This window comes from Lontra canadensis, unplaced genomic scaffold, assembly GCF_010015895.1.
Source record: "Lontra canadensis isolate GAN:19392208 unplaced genomic scaffold, GSC_riverotter_1.0 scaffold151, whole genome shotgun sequence".
Lineage (NCBI taxonomy): Eukaryota > Metazoa > Chordata > Mammalia > Carnivora > Mustelidae > Lontra > Lontra canadensis.
In genome coordinates, this window is record NW_022631145.1 from 1,733,864 (window position 1) to 1,761,163 (window position 27,300).

Consider the following 27,300-nt stretch of genomic DNA (forward strand, 5'->3'; position numbering starts at 1 on the left):
ATGTAGATGATTCTAAGGATCATATGTCTCTTTTCTCTAATAATGCGCATCTTCCTTCTCATCTTGATTATTTTCCTTCTCTTGAATCCTACATTATTCATCCTATTCTCCGATCCTTTAGTCTCCCCTCTTTTTAATCTGTAGCAAGTTAAATTCTTCTTGAAGTACTCAGATGCTACCACTGTTAGAAGGCCCACTTTTCTCATTTTTTGCCCTTTTGCTTAATATTTATATATTGTGCATTCTGTGAAATTGATTATCTTTTACTAATTTATTAGTAAGTACCCACTCTAAGCAAGAAATCCACCATTTCTCTATGATAATGATAATAGAGATATCCCCACCTGTTTTGTGGGGACCTATTGTTGTGTGTGTGTGTGTGTGTGTGTGTGTGAGTGTGTGATAAAAAAATGGTGTCAAGATGCCATTTGTGGGGTGCCTGGGTGGCTCAGTGGGTTAAAGCCTCTGCCTTTGGCTCAGGTCATGATCCCAGGGTCCTGGGATTGAGCCCCTCATCAGGCTCTCTGCTCAGCGGGGAGCCTGCTTCCCCCACCCCTGTCTTTCTCTGCCTCCTCTCTGCCTACTTGTGATCTCTGTCTCTCAAGTAAATAAATTTTAAAAAAAATCTTAAAAATAAAAAGAAGAATCGCTGGTGTATAGTGCTCTTTAAAAAAAAAAAAAAGATGCCATTTGGAAGGTGGTGCTTCCAGGACACCCAGAAAACCCAACCAGCCCCCACACCCATCAGCCACATTTTCCACCCTAGTTTCTATTTCAAACTTCCATAGATGCTTTCAGCAGAGCATAGTGACTATCTACGTCTGTCTCTGGCTGTGAAGCCACTACTAGAGCTTGACCTACTTTTGTTGTATTTTTTTTTTTGCCTTATTTGGCTGTAAAATATTTATTTTTTTTATTTTAGCATCAAGTGTCCAATCAGAGAGCTAAAGCACACATCAATTTGAAGAAGGAAAGTTTATATAAAGAAGTATTAAATGTAAAAGGGCATTGGAGTGTTAAAGGATTGGCTAGTAAGAAAGAAAGATGTATTAGTCTTCTCATTCTGCCATAACAAATCTCTGTAGCCTGGAAGGCTTACACACAGGAATTTATTTCTCATGGTTTTAGAGGATGAGAGGTTTTAGAGGCTGAGGTGCTAGCTGATTTGATTTCTACTGAGATCCCTCTTTCTGGCTTATAGATGGCTACCTTCTTGTTGTGTACCCTCCTGGCCTCTTTTCTGTGACACCCATCCCATGGAGGAAGGGAGGGAAGGAAGAAGGGAGAGAGAGAAACTCTCCTGGTGTCCTTTATGAAAGCACTAATCCTTTTATGAGGACCCTCAGGACCTCATCCAAACACACTTATCTCCCAAAGACCCCACCTTCAAATACCATCATATTGGAGATTAGTAAGTCTTCAATGTGAATTTTAGGACATAAACATTTGGTCCATAGCAAAACAGAGCCCTAAAGACTAGAAGAATTGCTCTCATTTTGCAAAACTCTATGGCTGAGAGAACATCCAAGGGAAAGCACCCCCAATCCTCCCACTTCTGGAACCGAGATCCAAACCTTATCAGGAAAGTACATGGCTTACTGAATGGTTGGCATCAGTGAGGTGCCACAATGGCAGAATGTGTTGGAAAACTGCCCTCTGGAACTTGACAGAGATTCACCCTTGGAGGTGCCTGGGAAAGCTCTTCATGGGAAGCTGGCCTTGCCTGACACTCTGCTAAAAAAATATCCAAGCTGCTGGCTACTAGACACTACAGAAGTTGGATCCTGGAGAAGCAGGAAGCAGGTGCTGGAAAAGCCTCACCCACTGCAAGAACTTTCTAAGGAAGCCTGCTGGAATCAAGAAGAAAAATGCTTTCTTTCTTTAGTGTCTCTCCAGGACCCTCTACCAACAAACCCATACTGCCAGCTAGCAAAAGAGAAATATTTCAAAGGCCCAGATCCATTAAAAAAAAATAAATAAACCAAAAAAGTGGATTTAGAATAAAAGGCAAGAAAACAATGTTCAGGGGCGCCTGGGTGGCTCAGTGGGTTAAGCCTCTGCCTTCGGCTTGGGTCATGATCCCAGGGTGCTGGGATCGAGCCCCGCATTGGGCTCTCTGCTCAGCGGGGAGCCTGCTTCCTCCTCTCTCTCTGCCTGCCTCTCTGCCTACTTGTGATCTCTCTGTCCAATAAATAAATAAAATCTTAAAAAACATAAACCAATGATCAGTCAGTTGCACCAATATAAACTAGAATAAATAGCAGCAGAAGCAAACTAAGTGATGAATATGTTGTTTATTAGCAGGGTAAATTACTTCTCAGTGCCTTTCTGAGTTTTATACCTTGCTGCATCCTCTGTGCCTAGAGTAGAATGTGACTCAGTACAGATGTCCAATAAATATTTGTTGAATGAGTAAGCTAATTAGTTTACTTTTTCTCTAATGTTTTCGTTCTCTCTTTCTTTTGTTCACTATAGCTGATGGATGCACAGATTGGTCTGTCGATATCAAGAAATACCAAGTTTTGGTGGGAGAGCCTGTTCGAATCAAATGTGCACTCTTTTATGGTTATATCAGAGCAAATTACTCCCTGGCCCAAAGTGCTGGACTCAGTTTGATGTGGTACAAAAGTTCTGGACCTGGAGACTTTGAAGAGCCAATAGCCTTTGATGGAAATAGAATGAGCAAGGAAGAAGACTCCATTTGGTTTCGGCCAACACTACTGCAGGACAGTGGTCTTTATGCCTGTGTCATCAGGTATTCTTTTAATTCTATTACTGCTGAAACAATTAAATCATATGCTGATTTCTTATACTTAAGTTTTGCTGCTATCCCTTTCACCTAAAGGTTTTATCTCAGTATTTGTGTGTGTTGCTGCTTTCTAAAATTTAGAACCTAAATCATAAAAAGATGGGATTAGAATTTATATTGAGACATTATTTCTGGCTTATGGAGAAGAGATACCATCTGGGTATCTACTTATGTTGCCAGAAATTACTAAGGACTATGAAATAAAATTTATAGAGGAGATGAAATGTTGAAAATAAAATGTAAGCAAAGACTTGCAGAAAGGATGCATAGTTTATCACTAAATGGGTTGTAACATTTTGTTATTGCCCTTCACAGACAAATAGAGCACAGGTACCTCTGGTTAACACACATCTGTAAAGATGATTTAGGTAAACATTTATATGTGCACTGGAAGACAAAGGCAGCATTGCCATGTTAGGGGAAAAGAAGGCTGTGTTCCAGATCATTCTGTTAACAAAAAGTGGTGGGTCAATATAGAAATTTTCCTGGGTCCCTCAGGGCCAAAGAAAAGTTAATAATAATGGTTATACCTTTAACCACAAAGAAACTCATCACACATCCATACATCTCTGTCTGCTTCTAGAAGAGACATATGTAGTTTGCTTAATGATAATGCATTGAAACAGTATCCATGTAAAACATTAGCAGTTAAAAATCTGTTTAAGTATTTAGCCCTTCATGGATTGTGAATCACACCCTGCATGAATGATTGCAGATGTCATTAGGCTGTAAGAGCATTGGCATAGCAGGGTTCAGGCATATAGGGGGTGCGTTTAAATCTTTGTCTCTTTGCATTTTGGTTTATTAAAAGAAATTAAGCCAGATCTAATGCAATAGATTCTCAATTTGGAGGAGGTCTCAGTGTCTTTAAAATCAAAATTCGACTTTCACTTCTGAAACTCTGATCTGCCACTCTCATTCCACTGTTTGAGGATCATGTCTCCCCCTCACTTTCCCCTATGAGTTACCTTTATGCTGAGTCACAGCCACAGGTGCATTAGGACGTTAAAATCAGTCAGAGTCACATAAGAGTTAAACTTAACTCTTAACCACATAAGAGTTGTTAACATTAACAACATACATGTTGAAGTTAGTTTTGGAAAATATAAATGAATGCAAATAAAATTGTGCTTGGGAAAAATGTCTGATGGACCATAAAAGGACAAATGTATCATTCCTTTGGAAAACTCTTGTTCTTTCCCTTACAGTCTACCTACCAGTCCTTTTATGGTCAAACATATCCCTTATTAGAAGTAGAGATTTTGTAATGACATTGATAATTGCCAAACTGGTACAGTTAAAGAGTATTTTCTGGACTGGGTTTCCCTACTTGACTAATAGTGATTTGATTTAATTTCACTCTGTTTCTTTAAAGATATTATTATTTCTGGTTGTTCATGCATGTAGAGGTGACTCTTCAAGATAGCCAAATGTGTGTCCTCATTTATCTGAGATTAGTAGAATTGAGCTGGATGTCCATAGTCTCACATTTCATTTCATTATTATTGATGAGAAAATAATGATGTGTTCACATTAGTAATCTCAATTTCTAAAGCACTGAAGTTGCTATTCTTTGATGTGTTTAAATATACTCTGTGTGACCCAATGCTCTGAGAAATTAACATGTCCCTGAATTTATAGTTGAAGTAATGAATGAAAGGTTGAAAAGTTACAAAAACAGTGATATTTGCCATATGTTCATATGGCTATGTTTTAATGGAAGATGCACCTTAAAGTTTTGTATGTGTTAAGCAGTATTCTAGAGAAAGAGTAAACTGCAGAAAAAGATATTCTTGTTATTGGAATTTAAGTATTCCAATTGATTTGAAGCTTGTGTTGATATGTCTTTCTTTTTCAGTTTGGAAAGTACTACTCAAAATCATTATAAATGAGCAATTTAAATAGCATTTGTTGGTGTTGGCGTGAGGGGAGCCCAAGGCTGTTAGTCGAGTCACTGACATTTTGGCACATTGTTAGTTCTCAGACCACAAAACTGTCACCATTAGTTTTTAAATAGTCCACTTGCAAAGAACATTGGATATTTGAAAATGTTAGCTTGTACTCATACGTTCTAGTCTTTCTGGGCCTTTTTCAATGAAAAGGTTTACCTGTAAGGCTTTCCATGTACAGCTAATTTGCATTTATATCTGTAGATGTACAATTAAACGGTATAAATAATGGGAACACCTTAAGATTACTATCAGCATAACAAGAGCTTTCCTACCCACTTCTCTTGGTTTCTATTCTGGACACGATAATACCACATAATTCTTTGCTGCATGCTACGTGGCTTTTTACTCAATTTTCTCCTTCAAATATTTTTTTTAATTTTTACATGAAATAGTAGATGAAGGAGAGCTATACAACAGTTTCCTTTATTTTCCTTTGGAGTAAGTTTATCTTATAAAAAATTAAAACTTTCCTGTGGTCTTGACCCCCAGTTTTTAACCCCTCCCCTCTCTTCAGTAATGCCCTATCAGCAGTTTCATATGCAGAGGTAGCCAGCACACAGGTATTTTAAAACATTTCCAAAATATCAACGTACTAAGTTGTTTGGGACCATATTTTTTTTACTAAAATTCTTATTTTGGAGGTGCTTGGGTGGCTCTGTTTGTTGAGCATCCAACTCCTGATTTTGGTTCGGGTCATGATTGTACGGTTGTGAGATGGAGCCTATTCAGCATGAAGCCTGCTCAAGATTCTCTCTCTCCCTCTGCCTCTCTCTGCCTCCCCCACCATGCTTTCTCTCTCTAAATAAATAAATAAATAATAAGATGAATAGAAATAAAATGGATTTTTTATTTTTGAGGTAATTGTAGATTCATATTCAGGTGCAAGTCATATATAAAGAGATCCTATGAATCCATTACCTGGTTTCTCTCAATGGTAACATTTTACACAACTGTCATATAATCTTATAATCAAAGTCTTGGCATTGAAACAGTCAAGATACAGAATTGTGCCATCACCTCAATGATTCCTCTTGTCCCTTATACCTTTCTGCCCATCCAAACCCAAACCCCTGACAACTAATAATCTTTTCTCCATATCTATTTTTTTAAAGCTATTTGTGGTGCAATTGCTTTTTTAAAAAAAGCTTTATTTATTTATTTGACAGACAGAGATCACAAGTAGGCAGAGAGGCAGGCAGAGAGAGAGAGGAAAACAGGTTCCCTGCTGAGCAGAGAGCCCGATATGGGGCTCGATCCCAGGACCCTGGGATCATGACCTGAGCCGAAGGCAGAGGCTTTAACCCACTGAGCCACCCAGGCGCCCCCATATCTATTTTTTTTAATTTAAAATGTTATTAAATGGAATGATATGTTATATAACCTTCTAGAATTGGCTTGTTCACTCAGCATAATTCCTTTGAAATCTCTCTAAGTTGTTGCATGCATCTACAGTTTGTTGTTATTTATTGCTGAGTAGTGTTCCACCACATGGCTGTTGCCACGATGTTTGTTCACTCATTGAAAGACATGTGGGTTGTTTCCAGTTCTTGGTTATTGAAAATAAAGCTTCTGTGGATATTCATGTACATGTTTTTGTGAACATAAATTTTCATTTTTCTGGGAAAAATGCACAAGAATGAATTTGAGTTGTATGGTAGTTGCATGTGTAGTCATATAAGAAACTGCCAAACTATTCTCCAGAGTAGCTATACCGTTTTACATGCCCACCAGCAATTCATGAGTGATCCAGTTTCTCCACAGCCTCGCAACATTTGGTATTGTCATTTTTTTTATTGTCACCATCAGTGTATCATGAGATCTCTCTGGTTTCAACTTATATTTCCCTGTTGGCTAGGTATTTTGACACTTTTTCATGTGTTAATTTGCCATCTCTATCTCCTCTTTAGTGAAATGTCTGTTTAATCTTCTGCTGTGTATTAACTGAATGATTTGTGTTCTTACTGTGAAGTTTTGAGAATTCTTTATATATTCTAGATAATGGTACTTTTTTGGATATGTGGTTTCCAAATATCTTCTCTGTCTATCTGTAGTTTATCTTTTCATCCTCTTAACAAGAACTTTTGCAATGAAGTTCAATTTATTATTTTTTTAAATTTATGGATCATACTTGTGGTGTGAAGTATAAGAGATCTTTGGTTAGCCCTAAATCCTGAAAATTCTGTTTTGTTTCTTTTTTTAATTAACTTTTCTGTCAACAGTTGTATTCTTTCATGTTTGTTTGTGATCCATTTTGAGTTAATCTTTGTGTAAAATGTAAAGTTTATTTAGGTAAAGGTTTAGCTTTTCAGATGGATGCCCAGTTGCTCCAGCATCATTTGCTGAAAAAGCTACACTTCCTCCATGGACTTACTACCTTTGCACATTTATTCAAAAATCAGTTGGGCATGTTTGTATGGTTATATTTTTGGATTTGTATTCTACTCCTTTGATCTGTGTGTCTAGCCCAGTGCCAATACTTCTGTATCTTGGTTAGTGTATATAGAAAGTAGGACTAAATATCAGAGTGACTCCTCCCACTGTATCCTTGTCTTCCAGATTATTTTAGCTATTGTAGGACCTGTTTCCTTTAAAATAATGTTTAGCATAAGATTGTCTCTGTCTTCAAAAATCTTTGCTGGATTATTGATAAGAATTAAACCTATAAATCAATTGGAGGAAAGTCGTTATCTTTACTATGTTAGATCTCCCAACCTCTGAATGCAGCAGATCTCTCCATTTATTTAGAATTTCTTTCTTTGATTTCTTCATCAGCATTTTGTAGTTTTCAGCTACAAATCATGTACACATTTTGTTAAATTTCTATCTCAGTATTTCATTTTCTTTGGTGTGTTTGTGATAGTATCTTCTTAATTTCATTTTCAACATGAGCATTGTTAGTCCTATTAGAAATGTGATTGATTTTTGTGTAATTCCTTTATGAAAACACACTTTTTCAAATGACATACCTGTAATACATTCTATCTAGTAGCTAGTTCCTTTGCTCAAGTCTTAATATTCTCTGTAGAGACTGAATAACTCTTCGTTTTCATTGAAAGTACATATTAAGCATCTATCATAAGGTACTTTGAGAAATCCATTTATTGAGTCATCCCTGTAACACACATCTCTTGATCATGAACTAATATGCTAATGCTAGGATTACAAAGATTTTTAAAAAATGTTTTTACCCACAAGTATAATATATAAGAGAAAATAAGCATGCATTAGTTACAGATACTGTGATCACAGTGTAGAATACAATCAGGTTCCACCAAGAGGGACTAGCTCCTTTCCTCCCAGGCTTCCATCTTACAACTAAAAAGGCTGGAGATACACAGAAAAGAAGCATAGGAAGTCTGTGAGAGGTGAAAAGGACTGTCTAGAGATCTCAGGACTTGATGAAATGACATGACCTCGGTGTTCCACTTGCTGCCCCCCCAGATGATGTTTGCAGGGCCTAGTAAGGAGCTACTCTTCCATCCCCTGCCTGGCAGAAGCAGGCAACAATAATATGATCCCCCTGTTGGAGCAAGGTCAGCACACCTGAGTGGGGGACTGATCTTTTATCCTTTGTCTGTAGAACTAGGCTAGAATTACATTTCACTGCAAGGGTAACATCAGTGGGATCCAGTGACAACCTGAGCCTCCACCTCCACCCAGCAGCAATGCAATTCTTTGAAGCTCTGTGAGGCAGGACTGGTCACAGCCAGGCTTCATCCCTCTTTCCTGGTATCAGTGGGGCTCAGTGGGGAGCAAAGCTTCTAGCCTAAACAAGGCAGAATGAGGTGGTAGGAGGTAGACTTAGCTGGTATCCATTTTCCCACTATCCCTTCTCTGGTGTCAGTGGGACTCAACAGGAAGTGAGCTTACTTCCTGACTGGAGGCAGCAAGGCCATGTGGGTCAGCAGCACACTTTCACCAAGCAGGTGTCAGCAGTACTCAGGAGGCAGCAGAACATACATAAGCGCTCAGCCCTCATCTTACATTTCATCAGGATTGCCCAATTTTAAAAAAAAGGTTAAATAGTATCCAAATTTTCATAATATCTAAGATGTGTAGACTATAATAAAAAAACACTCACTGAAAATTACAACATGAATGAGAAAAGAAAAAAGATACCAACACAGAGATGAATCAGATGTTGGAATTATCCAACAAGGATTTAAAGCAACCATCATAAGAATACTTCGGCAAATCACTAAAAAATCTTTTGAAGCAGATGAAAAAAAGTTGAAAATTTCAACAAAGAAATATAAAGAAAGACAAATGGGAATTATAATTTTCAATTATAATAATAAAATAAGGGTTTAACAGAGATGATGAAAGACAGGTGACTTCTTTGTTACTGTATTAAAACTTCATTTGCAAGGGCCACAGAACTTTCAATTGCCAGATCCTCTGAGTCTTTCTTGGTTGTCTTAACACTGTTCTTTATCACTTTTACTCCTAGTTCTTTGATAGATAGCTTTGTAAATTTCCTTAGGAATTTAGAAAATTCCTCTGAATATTCCTTGAATGCTAGTGTTTACCAGAATATTGTTTACAACTTTTTCCTTTATCCTTCCATATCAGTATATATCAGTACTACTATATCAGTAGTTCTCAACTTCAACTGCATATTGGAATTAACAAGGGAGCTTTTGAAAACTATTAATTTCTGTATGCTACTCCAGATCAGTGAAATCCAGGCATCAGATGATTCTGTTGTATAGCCAGCTTGAGAATCATAGCCCCTGATCTTATTTATTTATTCAGTATTTTCACTTACAACCTATTAATTGATGTCTTAAAAAGTAATTCCAAAAATTTTCACAAGCACTAGAAGTATACTTTCAATTAACTAACAGTCCTCTCTTCATGTTTGTCCATGAGACACACTGAATTCAACAATGTACCCAAATTTATTTCAACATCTACTTCCACAAACGTACCTCCTCTTCAAAGTGCTTCCTTCTTTTCTTAGTAAATAGGATCACCATCCTTCCAGTAGCACTCGCTAGGGAGTTGCCACTTACACTTGTTTTCTTCATCTTCCTCACCTTGCCATAATTGCTTACCAAGATCTTTCCAGTCTACCTTAGAAATGTCTTTGGAATTTAATCTTATGCACACCAGTTTCTGCTCTCTCAGTGAATGCAGTGGGCTTTAAGTGGTTTCCCTGCCCCTAGTTTTTTCCTATTTACTTACTTCTCCACACTGCTGTAGAATGTCTACAATGGAGATATTTCATTTCTTTACTTAAATGTCTTTCACGGGCCCTATTACCCAGCAAAACAAAGTCCAAAGACTTTGGACTTTGTTTTGCATACATGTTTCAACTTTTCATTCCAGATGCATTTTTTTTTTAATGTAGGTACCTTGTGCTATGTTGTCACCATCCTATTTGCTGTTTGCAAATGAAAGTATGAATTTTCTTTACTCTTTCATTCTTTGTTCTTCCTCTGAAATTTCACTTTTTTACTGCCTCTCTGAATAATATATAGTTATTTTTGAAGAAGTAGCAGTGTATGTTTACATTTTTTAAACCTTTTCCAATTACTCCATAAGCCATTGTTTCAATTACCTATGTAGGGGCACTCCAAAATTAAGTGGCTTAAAACAAGGACCATTTTATTTGTGTGTGATTCTGCAATGTGGCCTGGACCATGTTGGATGGATGGCTTTTCTGTTGATTTTGCCCATAGTCACTTGAGGCTAGAATGAACTAGAACAGAGGCTTGCCTGAGCCTGTCTGCATGAATTTTCAGGGCCTCTCTTTCTTCAAATGGTCTTTCCTGCTATCCCACCTGCAGGATAACTACTTTTTATTTGGTGACTCAGAGGTATAACCACATATCAAGAATCTGCTTGCATCATGCTTACTAATATCCCTCTCACCAACTCTAGAGCTCACATGGGAGGAGACTTTGCCAGTGCTTAAATATCATGAGGTATTTGTTTTATTGGTGGGACCACCAAAATAACAGTCTAGCAGTCTCCCTTTTGACCTCCTTTATGTATGTAAACTATACTCACCCAATTACTAAGACCCTCAGAGTCTTATTATGGCATCAAAGTTAGACTACAAGCCCAGGATGTCATTAGCTACATCAATTTTGGGCATGAAAGAGGTTCTTCATGCTTAATTCCCTGAATGCAATACTCAAGTGGATCCTCCTGATCTGAAGCTCTGTGAGCCACATAGACATCTTATCTAACCCTTACATACCCAACATAAAATGGTCAGATAGCGATAAAATAACCAAATAGTCCCATTTAAAATGGAGGCAGGGGGATGAGAGATACAGAGCAGTCACTGGCCCACAGCAATTCTCAAATCCAGCTGGGCCCGTGTCACCAGTTTTTTGATTAGGGCCTGGTTCTGCTTATTGAGACAGGTTCTCTGTGGCTCTTGGATTCATGTTCTTCTTTTTCATGGTGAGTAAAGTACCCAGAGACCTCTTTCAATTTGAACTTTATCTGTCTCTATAATTTTTTTTTTCTTTTAAGATTTAATTTAAATTCAACTTAGTTAGCATATGGTATAGTATCTCTCTCTCTCTCTCTCCCTCTCTCTTTTTAGGATGAGGAGGGACAGAGTAAGAGGGAGAGAGAGGAGGGACAGAATGAGAGGGAGAGAGAGAATCCTAAGCAGGCTCCATACCTAGCACAGAGCCCTGTGCAGAGCTCCATTTCATGACCCCGAGATCATTATCTGAGCCAAAATCAAGAGTTGGATGCTTAACCAATTGAGCCCACCAGGCACGCCATATCTGTCTCTTTTAGTATAAGCTAGTATGGTTTCTTAAAATGCTGTGAGCTTTTTACATATTAAATTATAATCTACTCCGTTAAGCAGAAATTATTACTAAACTATAATTTGCTCCAATATACCTTCTGTCCCCATCTCTCTTTCTTCTTCTTCTGGAATCCCAATTATTCTAATATTGTTTTGTCTTATGGTATCTCTCGAATTCTCCCCTCATGTTGTTTGTCTCTCTTTTGCTCAGCTTCTTTATTCTCCATCATTTGGTCTTCTATATCACTAATTCTCTCTTCTGCCTCATTTTCCTAGCAGTAAGAGCCTCCATTATATATTGCACCTCATTAATAGCTTTTTTGATTTCAATTTGGTTAGATTTTAGTTCTTTTATTGCCCCAGAAAGGGATTTTATTTCTCCAGAATGGGTTTCTCTCATATCTTCCATGTCTTTTCTGAGCCCAGCTTGCACCTTGACAATCGTTGTTCTGAACTCTAGTTCTGACATATTACCAATGTCCATATTGATTAGGCCCCTAGCCTTTGGTACTGCCTCTTGTTCTTTTTTTTTTTTTTTTTGTGGTGAGTTTTTCTGTCTTGTCATTGTATCCAGATAAGAATATATGAATGAAAGAATAAAATACTAAAGGTGTCCAAAAACCCCAGAAAAATGTACATTAACCAAATCAGAAGAGACCAGAAAATAGGAGGAGAAGAAAGGAGGGAAAAAATAAAATAAAAAAATTAAAAATCACATATCTATATATATATATATATATATATATATATATATATATATATACACACACACACACACACACATATATCAGACTGTTGAATAGAACAGAGCCACCCACTTGTTTGGGGGTGTATTTTGATCTCTTAGAAGAAACTACCTCCCAAAATTCTAAAGAAAGAAAAGCTTATTAATATACAAAAATAAGGGTAAACACAATGAAGTGTTGGAAATTGAGTATAAATATGAACATTAAAAAAAATTCTAAAAAAGGAATTGGTAAGTTGTTTGGAAAAAGAAAGAAAAAGAAAGTGGAGAGAATATGATCAGGCTGGAGAACAAAGCCATGTGCTAGAGTTAGGGTATATTTTGATCTATTAGAAGAAATTGTATTCCAAAATTTTTTAGAAGAAAGAACCCTATATGTATACAAAAAATAAAGTTAGATATAATGAAGGATAAAATATGACTATAATAGTAAAGGTTTAAAAAGATTTTTTTAGAAAGGTATAGTTAAGATAAACTAGTTAAAAAAACTTTAAAAGAGAAATGAGGAAAAGTTTAAAAAATTAGAATAAGAAAAAAATAAAATTTAAAAAATGTAATTAACTTTGCAAGACTAAGGAATCATGGGGAGAAAGCCATGAATCCCAAGCTTTGCTTTCCCCTCCTCTGGAATTCTGCTGTTCTTCTTGATCAGTGAGCTTGGTCTTGGCTTGATGTTCTTGCTGATTTGGCAGAGGAGCCTGTTGTGATTCTCAAATGTCTTTGCCTGAGGTGGAATTGCGCCACCCTTGCCAGGGGCTAGGCTAAGTAATCTGCTCTGGTTGGCTCTTGGGAGCTTTTGTTCCTTGAACGCTTTCTGTAGAGTTCTGGAGGATGGGAATGAAAATGGCAGCCTCCAAATCTCTGGCCCAGAGGAACTGAGAGCTCAGGGCCCCACTGCTCAGTGTGCCCTCGGACAAAAGCACTCAATCACTCCCATCTCCCTGGTCTCTGGCCGTGCTCCAAGCTCACCAAGCCTGTGACCGTGTGTTTCTGTCTGGCACACAGCCCCATTTGGAGTCTCCAAACCCAGCAGATTCCTGCCACGCTGCTTTTCCGGCAGAGAAAGGTGAGTCTCCCTGGATCTGCCACTTGTAGAGTCCCTGCTCAAAGAGCAGTAGCCCGACTGTGCTGCAGATCACAGTTTAATGTAACCCCAAGCTGAGAGCTCACTCTTTGGCTCTGTCTCTGTAGCCGGCTTCCCTGCTCTGATACCTGTGAGCTCTGTTACACTCAGACACCCCTGATCCTTCTATGACCCCGTGGGATCTGAGACCACACTGTCCCTGTGGGGGCTCCACTCCCGCTTAGCCTCTGGAGTGATATCCCTCAGTGGAGCAGACTTCTAAAAGTTCAGATTTTGTGCTCCATTGCTCCACCGCTTGCCGGGAGCTGGCCCCTCCCCCTGAGGTCTCTCTTCCCCTTGCTTTGGATTCACTTCTCTACACATCCTACCTTCAGAAAGTGGTCTATTTTCTGTTTCTAGAATTGCTGCTCTTCTTCTCCTCAATCTCCTGTTGGGTTTGTAGGTGTTCAGAATGGTTTGATAACTATCTACCTGAACTCCTGTGACCTGATGTCATCTCAGTCTACTACTCCTCCACCATCTTGACCAAGATTACCTTCTTTTTATGGCTAAGTACTATTCCATTTTATATAGATAATACATACTCTATCCATTCATCCACAGCTTTGGTTGTTTCTTTATCTTGGCTATGCTGAATAATGCTGCAATCAGTGTAGGGATCCATTTGTCTTTTCAAATTATTGTTTTTAATTTTTTGGATAAATATCCAGAAGTGGAATTGCTGAATCTCATGGTAGTTCTAGTTTTAGTTTTTTGAGGAACCTCCATATTATTTAGTAGCTGCACCAGTTTACGTTCAGTACATGAGCCTGCCATTTTCTCCACATCCTTGCCAGCACTTAATGTTTCTTGTCTTTTTGATAATAGCCATTCTAACAGGTGTGGGATATCTCAAATCCATTAGCACTGAATATCTTTCCATTTGTGTCTTTTTCAGTTTCTCTCATTAGTGTCTTCTAGTTTTCAGTGTACAGGTCTTTTACCTCCTTGGTTAAATTTATTTTTTTATTTTATTCTTTTTGATACAGTTGTAAGTGGGATTGTTTTCTTTTTTTAAGATTTTATTTAGTTATTTGACAGATCACAAGTAGGCAGAGTCAGGCAGAGAGAGAGGGGAAAGCAGGCTCCCTGCTGAGCAGAGAGCCCCATGTGGGGCTTGATCCCAGGACCCTGAGATCATGACCTGAGTTGAGGGCAGAGGCTCAACCCACTGAGCCACCCAGACACCCCTGGGATTGTTTTCTTAATTTTGTTTTTTGATAGTTGGTTTTTAGCTTACAGAATGCAATGGATTTCTGTATATTGATTTTGTACCTGCAGCTTTACTGAATTCATTTATCAGTTCTAAGTTCGTTTGTTTGCTTGTATACTCTTTAGGGTTTTCTATATATAGTATCATGCCATTTGCAAATAGGACTGTTGCATTTCTTTCCCATTTGGATGTCTTTTTTTCTTCACTAATTCCTTTGGTTGGAACTCCCAATATTATGTTGAATATCAGTGGCTAGAGTTGCCATCCTTTTCTTATTCCTGACCTTAGAGGAAAAACTTTAAATTTTTCACAGTTGAGTATGATGTTAGCTCTGGGTTTGTCATATATGAACTTTATTATGTTTAGATGTGTGTCCTCTTCACCCACTTTGATGGAAGTTTTATAATAAATAGATGTTGAGTTTGGTCACATTTTTTTTCTGCATCTATTGAGATGATCATATATTTTTTATCCTTTGTTTTGTAAATGTGATGAATCACATTGATTGATTTGAAGGTGTTGAACCATCCTTGCATCCCCATAATAAATCTCACTTGATAATCTTATATGCTTTTTTAATGCATTGTTGAATTGGGTTTGTTAATATTTTGTAGAGACATTTTGCAGTATATTCATCAAAAATAGTGGCCTGTAATTTTCTATTTCCTTGGTATCCTTGTCTGGTTTGGTATCAGAGCAATGCTGCTCTCTCAAAATGAGTTTGGAAGTGTTCCCTCCTCTTCAATATTTTGGAAGAATTTGAGAATAGATATTAAATCTTCCTTGAATGTTTGGTAGATTTCACCAGTGAAGTGGTCTGGACCTGGACTTTTGTTTGTTGGGAGGATTTTGATTTCTGATTCAACTCCTTATTAGTAATTGATCTGTTCAGATTTTCTATTTCCTGATGAATTAGTTTTGGAACATTGTAAATTTTTATGAAATTATCCATCTTCTTAATTGTCTAATCTGTTGAGGTATAAATGATCATAGTAATTTCTTATGATCCTTTGTGTTTCTGTGATATTAGTTGTAACTCCTCTTTCATTTCAAATTTATTTGAGGCTTCTTTTTTCTTGGTGAGTCGAAAGAATTTTCAATTTTGTTTATCTTTTCAAAGAACCACTTCATAGTTTAACTGATGTTTTCTATTGTCTTTTTAGTCTCTATTTCATTTATTTTCACTTTGATCTTTATTATTTCCTTCCTTTTATGGACTTTAGGTTTCATTTGTTCCTCTTTTCCTAGTACATTTAGGAGTAAAGTTAAATTATTTATTTGAGATTACTCTTGGTTCTTAAGGTTGGTCTGTATTACTATGAAGTTATTTCTTATAACCAGTTGCATTGCATCCCACATATTATGGTATATTGTATTTCTCTTTTCATTTGTCTCTAGGTATTTTTATTTCTCCCTCGATTTCTTCTATGACCCAGTAGTTGTTCAGTAATGTTATTTAATCTCCATATATTTATAGTTTTTCCAGTTTTCTTCTTGTAATTGATTTCTAGTTTTATACCATTGTGGTTGGATAAGATGCTCAATATGATCTCAATCTTGTTTAATTTATTGAGAATTGTTTTGTGGCCTAATATGTGATCTGTCCTGGAGAATAACCTATGTGCATTTGAGAAGAATGTGTATTGTGGTGCTTTTGGGTGATATATTCTGTATCTATCTATTAAATCTGTCTGGTCTAATGTGTCATTTAAAACCAACATGTTCTGGGGCACCTGGTGGCTCAGTCAGTTGAGTGTTTGCCTTTGGCTGGGGTGGTCCTGGTATCAAGGCCTGTGTCAGGCTCCCTGTGCAGTGGGGAGCCTGCTTTTCCCTTTCCCTCTCCCTGCCACTCCGCTTGCTTGTGCTCTCTCTCTTTCTCTCTGTCAAATAAATAAATACAATCTTAAAAAAAAAAAAAGAAAACATTGGTTTTCTTTTAAACATCTTTTAAACAATTTTTTAAACATTAAAAAAAACATTGCTTTTTATTTTATTTATTTATTTGACAGACAGAGATCAAACAGAGTAGGCAGAGAGGCAGGTAGCGAGAGAGGAGGAAGCAGGCTCCCCACTGAGCAGAAAACCTGATGCGGGGCTCAATCCCAGGACCCTGGGATCATGACCTGGGCCGAAGGCAGAGGCTTTAACCCACTGAGCCACCCAGGCGCCCCTAAAACCAATGTTCTCTTATTAATTTTTTCTCTGGAGGATTTACTCATTGATATAAATGGGGAATTAAAATGTCCTACTATTATTCTATTGCTATCGGTTTCTCCCTTTGGGTCTGTTAATACGTGTTTTATATATATTTAGTGCTCCTGTGTTCGGTGCATATATATTTATAAATGTTATATCTCTTTGCTGGATTGACCCCATTTTCATTATGTAGTTCACCTTTTTGTCTTTTATTACAGTTTGTTTTAAACTCTTTTTTCCTGATGTGAGTATTGCAATCCTAGCTTTCCTTTTGTTTCCATTTCCATGGGATATGTTTACCCATTCCTTCACTCTCAGTCTTGTGTGTGTGTCCTTACTTTGAACTGAGTCTCTTGCTGGCAACTTAAAGATGTGTCTTGATTTTCTCCATTCAGCAACTCTGTGTCTTTTGATTAGAGAGTTCAGTCTGTTTACATTTAAAGCTGAATCAGACCTGTAAATACAGAGAATAAACTGATGGTTGCCGGAGCAAATGGAGGTGGGTTGATGGGAAAAATGAGGGACAGGGAGTGGGAGATACAGGATTCCAGTTATGGAATAAGTCAGAGGAATAAAAGACACAACATAAGAAACATAGTCAATGATTCCAAAATAACACTGTAGGGTGACAGATGGTAGCTACACTTGTAGTGAGAATAGCACAGAATATAAACTTAAATCACTATGTTGTACACCTGGAACTAATGTAACTGTCTATAAACTACACTGAAATTAAAAACAAATTAATTTAAAAAGGTACTTATTAATAGGTATGTATTGTCATCTTGTTCATTGTTTTCTGACTGTATATGAGGTTCTTCTTTCTTCCTTTCTTCTCTTTCCCTCTTCCTTTGTGGTTTGATGACTTTCTTTATAGTCATGTTTAGATTCCTTTCTCATTTTATTATTATGTTTAAATTCCTTTTTTATTTCCTTTTGTGTATTTACTGAATGCTTTTGCTTTGTGGTTACGGTGAGTTTCATGTATATCACCTTATGCATATGACAGTCTATTTTAAGTTGATAGCAACTTAAATTTGAACACATTCCAAAAGTACTTTTTTATTCCCTCCCTTTCTAATGTCACTTTTGACATGTTTTTATTTTATGTACCCCTTAAGTAACTATTGTGGCTTTAGTTTCCCTACTTTTGTCTTACCTTCTTAGTAGCTTCCTAATTGATTAATCCACTACGTCTACCATGTATTAACCTTTTCCAGTGAGATTTTTACTTTGTTGTTTTTTTCTTGTTATTAATTAGTGTCATGTCTTTTCAGCTTAGTGAAGTTCCTTTAATATTTCTTATAAGGCCAATTCAGTGGTGATAAACTTTTTTAGCTTTTGCTTATCTGGAAAACTCTTTATCTCTCCTTCAAATCTGAATGATAATCTTTCTGGGTAGAGTATTCTTGGTAGGAGGTTTTTTTGTTTTTGTTTTTGTTTTTGTTTCCTTTCAGAACTTTAAATACGACCTGCCACTTCATTCTGGCTTACAAAATTTCTACTGAAAAATCTGCTGATGGCCTATGGGTTTGTGTGGGTGGAAACCCTTGTTTGTAAAAATTTGTTTTTCTCTTATTTCTTTTAAGATTCTTTTTTATTTTAACTTTTGATATTTTAATTATAATATATATTTGGTGTGGTTCTCTTTGGGTTCATCTTCTTTGGAAGTTTCTTGCTTCCTGAATATGAATGTCTCTTTCTTTCCCTGAATTAGGGACATTTTCAGCCATTACTACTTCAAATAAGTTTTCTGCCTCTTTCTCATTTTCTTTGCCTTCTGGGTCCCTTATAATGCAAATATTATTCCTTTTGTTGTTGTTCTAGCTATCTCTTAAGTTATAGCCATTTTAAATTTTTTTTTTCTTTTTGTTGTTCTGTCTGGTTGAGTTACATTGCTTTATCTTTCAGCTCACTGATCCATACTTCTACTTCATCCAGTCTGCTGCTGAAATCCTCTAGTGTATTTTTCAGCTCAGTTATTGTATTCTTCAGCACTTTGACTTCTGTTTTATACTTTCATATGTTTTCTATCTCTTTGTTGAACTTTTCACTGTGTTTATTCTTTCTTTTTTCAAGTTCGGAGAGAATTTTAATGGCCATGCTTTGAACTCTTTATCAAGTAGATTACTTATTTCCCTATAATTAAATTCTTTTTCTGAGTTTTTTTTCCTTGTTCTTCCATTATGGACCTATTGTCTGTTTTCTCATTTTACCTCACTCTCTGTGTTTGTTTATTTGTTTGTTTGTATTAGGCACGACAGCTGTGTCTTTCAATCTTGACAGAGTAGTGTTGTTGAGGCAATGATCTTTCTTATTCAACATTGCCCTAGTTCTTGGTTGTCTCTTATACCTTTGTGATTGTTTAAACCACTTGATTTATTCTTGATATGACTTATTCTTGAGGATGTGCCAGGACTTTCAGTGATCCAAGAGGAAGAATCTTATTTACTCCTAAGTTCATGTTGATTGCAAGCCAGACTTCCGGGCATCATCTTTTCTTTTTTTTTTAAAGATTATATTTATTTATTTGATACAGAGAGAGAGATCACAAGTAAGCAGAGAGGCAGGCAGAGAGAGAGGGGGAAGCAGGCTCCCTGCTGAGCAGAGAGCCTGATGCGGGCCTTGATCCCAGGACCCTGAGATCATGACCTGAGCTGAAGGCAGAGGATTAACCCACTGAGCCACCCAGGTGCCACCCCGGTAACCACTTTTTTACTGCTTTTTCTGAGTTTGAATTTTTTAGATTTCACGTACATTTAAGACATCATACAGCACCCATCTTCCTTATCACATTTAGCATAATGCTCTCAAGATCCATCCACTTTGTCATAAATGGCAGGAAATCCTCCTTTCTTGTGGCTGTATAATATTTAATTGTATGTATATACCTCCCCCATCTTCATTCATTCATCCACCTATGGGCATTTAGGTTTTTTACATATTTTGTCTTTTTGAGTAATGCTACATTAAACATAGGAATGCAGATATCTGTTGGAAATCTTGTTTTCATTTTCTTTGGCTATGTACCCAGATATGGAATTTCTAGATCTTATGGTAGATCTATTTTTAATTTTTGTGGAGCCTCCATATTGTTTTCCATAGCAATTGGACCACTTGACATTCATACCAAGAGTGTAAAAGGGTGGCAACAGCTTTTTGGATATACCAAGAATCTTTGAAATAACAGTAACTTAAAGAATTGAATTGAAATTTAGACCTTGCATGGTATCTGTATAATTGTCTAGGTCTCAGGTTTCTTCTGTAGCATCACTGTTCTCCCTAGAGTACAGTCCTCATCCTTATTTTCTAAGATGAAGCTCTAGCCATCATATCCATGCTATTATAAGCCACAAAATGTAATGACAAGAACAAAGAACACGATCCTTCCCACCCTTAAGAACAAATCCAGGAGGTTACTTTTATTTCACAGGGCAGTACTTGTTCACATAGTTACATCATACTGTAGTGGTGGCTCAGATATGTGCTTTTTATTAGTAGTACCTATGTACCTGATAACAATACAGAAAGTATATTACTGAGATCTTTAAATTCATTTCCTTAGAAGAAAAGTGCAGGATAGGGATTTTTGCACAAGTGTGATATATGGAGACAGTGCTCTCAGGAGTGGGGAAAATGCTGGACACAAATGTGTTTTCAAAAGTTTAGCCTCAGCCTTATCCCACAGGGAGCTATGGAACATAAATTTTACCACAAAATTTATTCTGCCTTGAAGTGAGGGTCCAGGATCTGGATTGTTCAGTCATTTCAGTCCAGTGCCTCTTGTCATGGTAAGGTGATTACTGAGAAAAGGGTAGAGATATGAGCCTTGAGCATTGAACACTCACAGCAGCTGGGACATGGGAACAAAAGCTGGAGAAGAAATTTTGAGTTGGATACCTACAGCATCTGCTATACTGAGGAATAAGGAGAAACACATATTAAGGGATGATTAGGAGCCATTTTTGCCACATATAATGAAATGACTATGTATCCTATTTTTGTTTTATACTTGGTAAAAACTCTATCAGTAATTGTTATGTGAGTAATGCATATTCTTGAACAACCTTCTATTTTTTTTTGTTTGTTTCCATAGCCTGCTTTCTCTAAAATTTTGGAAGAATTAAGAAATAATGTTCTCAGTACACCATACCTATCCCTAACATATGAAAATACATCCTGCCCTCAATAGCTGCTTCTGCTTAGTTTCTAAGTCATACAGCCAATTACAGACCTCATTAACATTTCTGAAGAAGAATTGATTGGCAAAATCCCTGGCCTTTCAGGTAATTCTGGTTCCTAGAAAATTTCCCAGTGCCTAAGAAGTAAATGTATCACCAGTTAACAATGGTCAGGACACATACAAACTCCTTATATTAATATTCCATTAATCTTAGATGAGGGATCAATATGACTTTCCTCAACAGTTTGTTGTGGCCTAGATTTATTCAGGTTTACAGAAGTGTTTCTGACTTTCAGGCAAGTCTCCATCTAGTAACTGCTTCATGATATAGAATCTGAGTTTATAACACAAAAACCTCAAAGAGGTAATCGAATAAGCATTTAACTGATTTCATTATATCTCATGATTATAGATCTGGAGCTATCCATTTTTTCCCATGAAAGTCATAAAAGACAATACTGTAAAAGACTCAAGGTTATGGAGTGAATGAGTAACATTTGAAGTCTGGTCCAATAGTTATAGGAAAATATATTATTCTAAAGCCAAAAAAAAAAAAAGAAAAAAAAAGAAAAGAAGAAAAAATCATTTCAAGGCAATACCACAAAATTAGTTATACTTCATATTATAGAAAAGTGGCTTAAGTAAGAGTTTATTCTATCATGTAAAGTAATTATAAAATAGGCATTCCAGAACTTGTATGATAGTTCAAGGGTTTGGCAAGACCCAGGCTGCATTGCTTTACACCCTGCCATTCTCAGCATGTGACTTCTGTTCACAAGGTCACTCCATGGTCCTAGTGCCACTGAAAAACTGAATTTTTAATGTTTTTTTTATTTTAAATAACTACACGTGGACCTTAGCTTTCGTTTGAAAATGGTAATGTCACATCATTCTTGAATATTTCCAGGAGGTACAGATCTTATTTAGCCTAGAATCATGTAACATAGATGTGGAAAGGATATTCAACCACAAAACTAATATTTAAGAATGCTGAAATCAAGCTAGATCCTCTGATTCTATAACCACTGATACTCATAAAAATTTCTTTTTTTTTAAGATTTTATTTATCCATTTGACAGGCAGAGATCACAAGTAGGCAGAGAGGCAGGCAGAGAGTGGGGAGGAGGAAGCAGGCTCCCTGCTGAGCAGAGAGCCTGATGAGGGACTCGATCCCAGGATCCTGGGATCATGACATGGTCCGAAGGCAGAGGCTTTAACCCACTGAGCCACCCAGGTACCCCCAAAATTTATTTCTTTAAAAGATTTTACAATTAGGTGATGAGTATATCAATTATCTTGATCTTGGTAATCATTCTATAATGTACATAGCAAATCATCACATTATATACTTTAAGTATATATACTTGTATCTATTACTCTTGAATAAATTTTTTAAAAGCATTTTATAATTGACTTATTTTTTTACAAGGTTTCAAGCAGACTTTCCTCTATTTTCTTCAAATAAGTAAGATTTTTTACACAATTAATTTTTGACAGCTATTGTATTTGAAGAATGATTATGATAATCTCATAATAAATTTTTATCCCATATATTTAAATGTTAAGGCTTAGGCTGTCTTTTTGGTCTTAAATCTGTATCTACTAAATGGTAAACTAGCCATTAATTTTCATTAAATCAAAAATATTATTTCTTTTACTGAAGAAGTTTTATAATTAGTTGTATCTAAGTTGCTGTAGTTAATTTGGTTAGGAATTTTTGATATGGTATTCATTGTGAATTGAATGAATTTTCCAGATTATTAAGCACCTACTATAAACCAGTTACTGGGCTAGGCATCAAAAGCACAACAGAGGATTAAGCCAGACTAGGCTCCTTCTGTAGTTGGAGGTCTTTTCTGTAAAAGAGCCTTTTACACAGCAATTAGTTGTGTCCTGGTTTTAAGAAGGAAAAGAACAGGGTGACTGGAAGTCACCTACTGGCCAAACTAGCCCACTTGCTATACAGACTAACCTTCAAAGGCTGTGGTCTTCCAACTGAATCCCAGGTATTTCTGGGGTGACACAAAGAATTTGCAAGGTGTGTCCCACAAAAGTCTTTTTTTTTTCATTTTTTTAAATTTTATTTTGTTTCAGCATAACAGTATTCCTTGTTTTTGCACCATACCCAGTGCTCCATGCAATCCATGCCCTCTCCAATACCCACCACCTGGTTCCCCCAACCTCCCACCCCCTGCCGCTTCAAACCCCTCAGATTGTTTTTCAGAGTCCATAGTCTCTCATGGTTCACCTCCCCTTCCAATTTCCCCCAACTCCCTTCTCCTCTCTAACTCCCCTTGTCCTCCATGCTATTTTTTATGCTCCACAAATAAGTGAAACCATATGATAATTGACTCTCTCTGCTTGACTTATTTCCCTCAGCATAATCTCTTCCAGTCCCGTCCATGTTGCCACAAAAGTTGGGTATTCATCCTTTCTGATGGAGGCATAATACTCCATAGTGTATATGGACCACATCTTCCTTATCCATTCGTCCGTTGAAGGGAATTCATCACCCAAAACTCAACTTCCATGTGTAACTCTTGTCTAAAATTGCCTGATAACTCACAATAGAAATTTTTTTTCATTTTATAAAAGAAAGATGCACCTTTCTTCCTTCCCAAATTGTGCTATGATGTATTGCCCCAGGATGTAAAAAGAATTGAGGTGCCAAACAAATAGATAACCTGAAATAGGAGTTTGAAAAATCTCTTGAATTCCGAGATCTTCCTCTCCTGCCTGTCTTGTGTTATTTCTGGTAAATATGAAGCTTAATCCAAATTGGTATATTTTTAACTTAGATTAGCTGAAGCAATATATAATAGTGACACTGACATAAATGTAGTTGGAATATCTTATAGAACTATCATATTTTCAAGATGCATTTGATAAAACCCATCGGTAAATTATACCTATTTTCTTTTGTATTTGTTCTACACCATTCCCCCCAAAAACAGTGAAAGCCTATTTTCTTAAATTATGCAATGAAACATTTTTCCAATGTCTTATATCATTTCATATAATATTTAATATTTTCTCCCTCTTATTAACAAACTTCTTTAAACTTATAAAATAATGTCAACCTAAAAACTTATTTTCCAAGATCTTTTAAGAGAATTGTGACAAAAACAAACAAACTTGGAAATCACCACTCACTGTTTTTTAAAACTTGGTCTGGTATATAATTAGATTCAAAAATCATTAGCTATGGTTGTTAAAAAGAAAGGAAGGAAGGAAGGAAGGAAGGAAGGAAGATAGATTGATTCCTGAATCTTATCTATTGAATCAGCATTTCTTGGGAAACAAAGACTAGGAATCTGACCGTTCAACATGCATCCAGGATTTTTTAAATTTATATTAAGTTTGAGAATTTATATTCAGGTGTTGGTGAAACTTTTAGGAGAGTTCTATCCCATACCAATTGAAGGACAACAAGGTGCTTTATAAAACCGTAAGTGTATAAAGAGTTTTCTGTCAGAGGATAGCCAGCATCTGACATAGTACCTAGCACACAGTAGATTGAAAGTGAAGAATACAAGTTATATACCTCCTTCTAAAATATTAGAAGATTGACTATAAGGAGACGTCTTCCTTCTAATATATGTTAAAGATGTATTCTATAGTTAATGTTTTTCCAAAGACTCTCTTCAGCTAAATTTAATTTACAAATTGAATCATGGGAAGTGAAGTCAAAGCGGGGTGCCTTCCAGATTCCACTGCTGTGATCTTCAAATGAATGAGCACTGCGGATTATTCAGCCTTCTGAAAAGTTCTTAATTAAGGAAACCCATACTGTGCAGAGTAACAGCCTGTGTGTTAACCTTGTTGACATGGTATAGAAATCCCATGTACACATCTTGTACAAAAGAAAGAAAATGTTCTAGTTCCTAAATTAAAATTCCCAAGTAATTATACTTTTAATGAAAATTGCTGCTATGGATGTCTGGTCAAAGGTTTTGGTTTAAAAAGTAAACATTTGAAAATATCAAACTTTTTTGATCACTGAATATTGTTTTCATTAATTAGGTGAATATGACAGCTCTCTCTTTACTCTAATAGTCCCCCTGGAGGAAATAACATTTTTGTTTGTCTAAACAGTACTTAATGACTACTCTAAAATTGGAGATTAAGACCTTTAACTCTAGAGTGCACAGCTCTATGTCCTTGACTCTGATGTTTATCATGAATATTAATTTCTGATCTTAAAGTCAAGCCATGAGATTTTTATATATTGTTATACTTTTCCCTTGACAATTTTGGTAATTGACATAATTTCCTCATCAGTAAGAGTTGTTTGTGGCTTCCCTGGTTTAATGAGGGTGTAAAATTGGCAGCTCTGGATTCCCTTTTATTTCAGTGTGAGGTCTATAGACTTGTTTGCTTTGAGAAGTAGCTAGACTTCTGATCTTAAAAGAATTATAGTTTTTGTTGGTGCCCTTACATAATAAAGGACTTAATTTTTTTTCATTATAATTTTAATCACTACCTTCGAAATTACTTTCCTATTAGGTGAGATTTATGTCTACTGCTCCAGATCTTTTCTCTGTTGCTTATATAAAAAATATTATTTTCCACAGGGTATCTATAATTTTCTTTAAAATTTGTTTAAAATTTCATTGTTAGTAACTGCCATCAAATATCAGCCTATAGATGTTCAGATTATTTATCAACATCTAACATTAAAGTTACTTAGTATACAAACTGATATTCACATATGCATAAACACATATACTTTACTATATGCAATTCAATTGAAATATTGTTATCTTTTGTTTATTTGTACTTTCAACAAAGATTTATCAAACACTTACTAAGCGTCAGACAGATTTTTGTCTGAGGATAGAAAGGAAAATGCAGAAGACATCAGTTGGCCTGAAGATACCATAGTCAGCCAGGGAAGATAGACTCACAAACAATTATGCATACCACTATATGGTAAACACTGTTAAAGATCTGGTGACAAAGTGCTATTGCAACCATGAAGATTGATGATGGATACACAGAACGAGGTGCATTGAACCTGCATGGGATGGAATTTTCTTTTTTTTTTTTAAGATTTTATTTATTTGTTTGACAGAGAGAGCAATCACAAGTAGGAAGAGAGGCAGGCAGGGGAGCTAGCAGGCTCCCTGCTGAGCAGAGAGCCCAATGTGGGGCTTAATCCCAGGACTCCGAGATCATGACCTGAGCCAAAAGCAGAGGCTTAACCCACTGAGCCACCCAGGCGCCCCAAGATGGAATTTTCTTGATAGAGCAATGGAAAAGACCTTCTTTTTACATAGTAGAAGTGGCTCAATGGCAGCCCCAGTGATCTGGGAAAAGTTGCTATGAGAAAGGAAAAACAACAAACACTGTGGCCAGAGAGAAAAGTGCAAGATGGTACATGGAAAGGTGCAGAAGTTAGAAAGGAAGATTTTAGGTAGATGTGAGAAATTCTATGGTTAGAATCCCAGGCTCAGAAGTTTTAGCTTTTCTTTAGAAGATGGAGGCAGTAATCCAGTATGGCCTAAATCCTATAGAAAAATTTGTTCTGGGTATTCATCATCTAGATAATTATTTAATAAATTATTTTTGAGAGCTCTTCTTGGCCAAATGGTTGCTAAGAATCAGAGACAAAGTCTCTGGTCTCAAGAATCTTATAGTATTTTGCAAGTAAAAGTAAAGTAAAAAATTCATGTGTGATTTAACAAAGGTTATGAAAGAGGAAAGAACAGAGGATAATAGATATAGAGATGAGCCATGTGATTCAGAAAAATAAAAAACAGGAAAGGCTTCTTTAAGATATAAGTGTTCAGCATTGACATGGAGTGAAACTTAGCTAGATGAAAAAGAGGGTTTGGTGTAGATCATAGGTAGGGCAGTAGCGTAAGGCTGGAATCACTGTATGCTTTCTAATTTTCTATGACCATATCAAAGTGTCCATGACTTGGGTTGTACTGAAATGTAGCTATAGAAGTAGAAAAGGATCACTTCATGGACTGGGGTACAAAACCAAAGAAGTAACACTTTATACTAAAAGATACAGGGAGCCAATGGAAGACTTTAAGCAGGTAGATGACAAAAATCAGATTTGAGTTTCAGGGAGCTCATTTGGCAGCAATGTTTGAGGAAGTTGACTGAGAGTTTGGAGCAACACTTAACTACAGGGTTGTCTTAGATTGTACTCCCCAAGAGGTGGATCCTCAGATCTACCCTCAGTAGACCAATCATTAAAGAAGTGGTGAAGTGATGGGATAAGAAGGAAGCCAACAAAATGTGTATTATAAAGCCAGTTATTCATGCAGGCAACTGGAAATTAGGTCCC

The 27,300-nt window shown here is 36.5% G+C and overlaps 1 protein-coding gene across 1 annotated transcript in view; it reads left to right on the plus strand.

Annotated features, from left to right (window-relative positions):
- Positions 1-27,300, plus strand: part of IL1RAPL1 (interleukin 1 receptor accessory protein like 1) — a 1,455,000-nt gene that overhangs the window by 728,914 nt on the left and 698,786 nt on the right. The window contains exon 3 of the mRNA XM_032844352.1: positions 2,476-2,755. Coding sequence (XP_032700243.1) covers positions 2,476-2,755 — 280 coding nt within the window. The remainder of the gene's footprint in view (positions 1-2,475; positions 2,756-27,300) is intronic.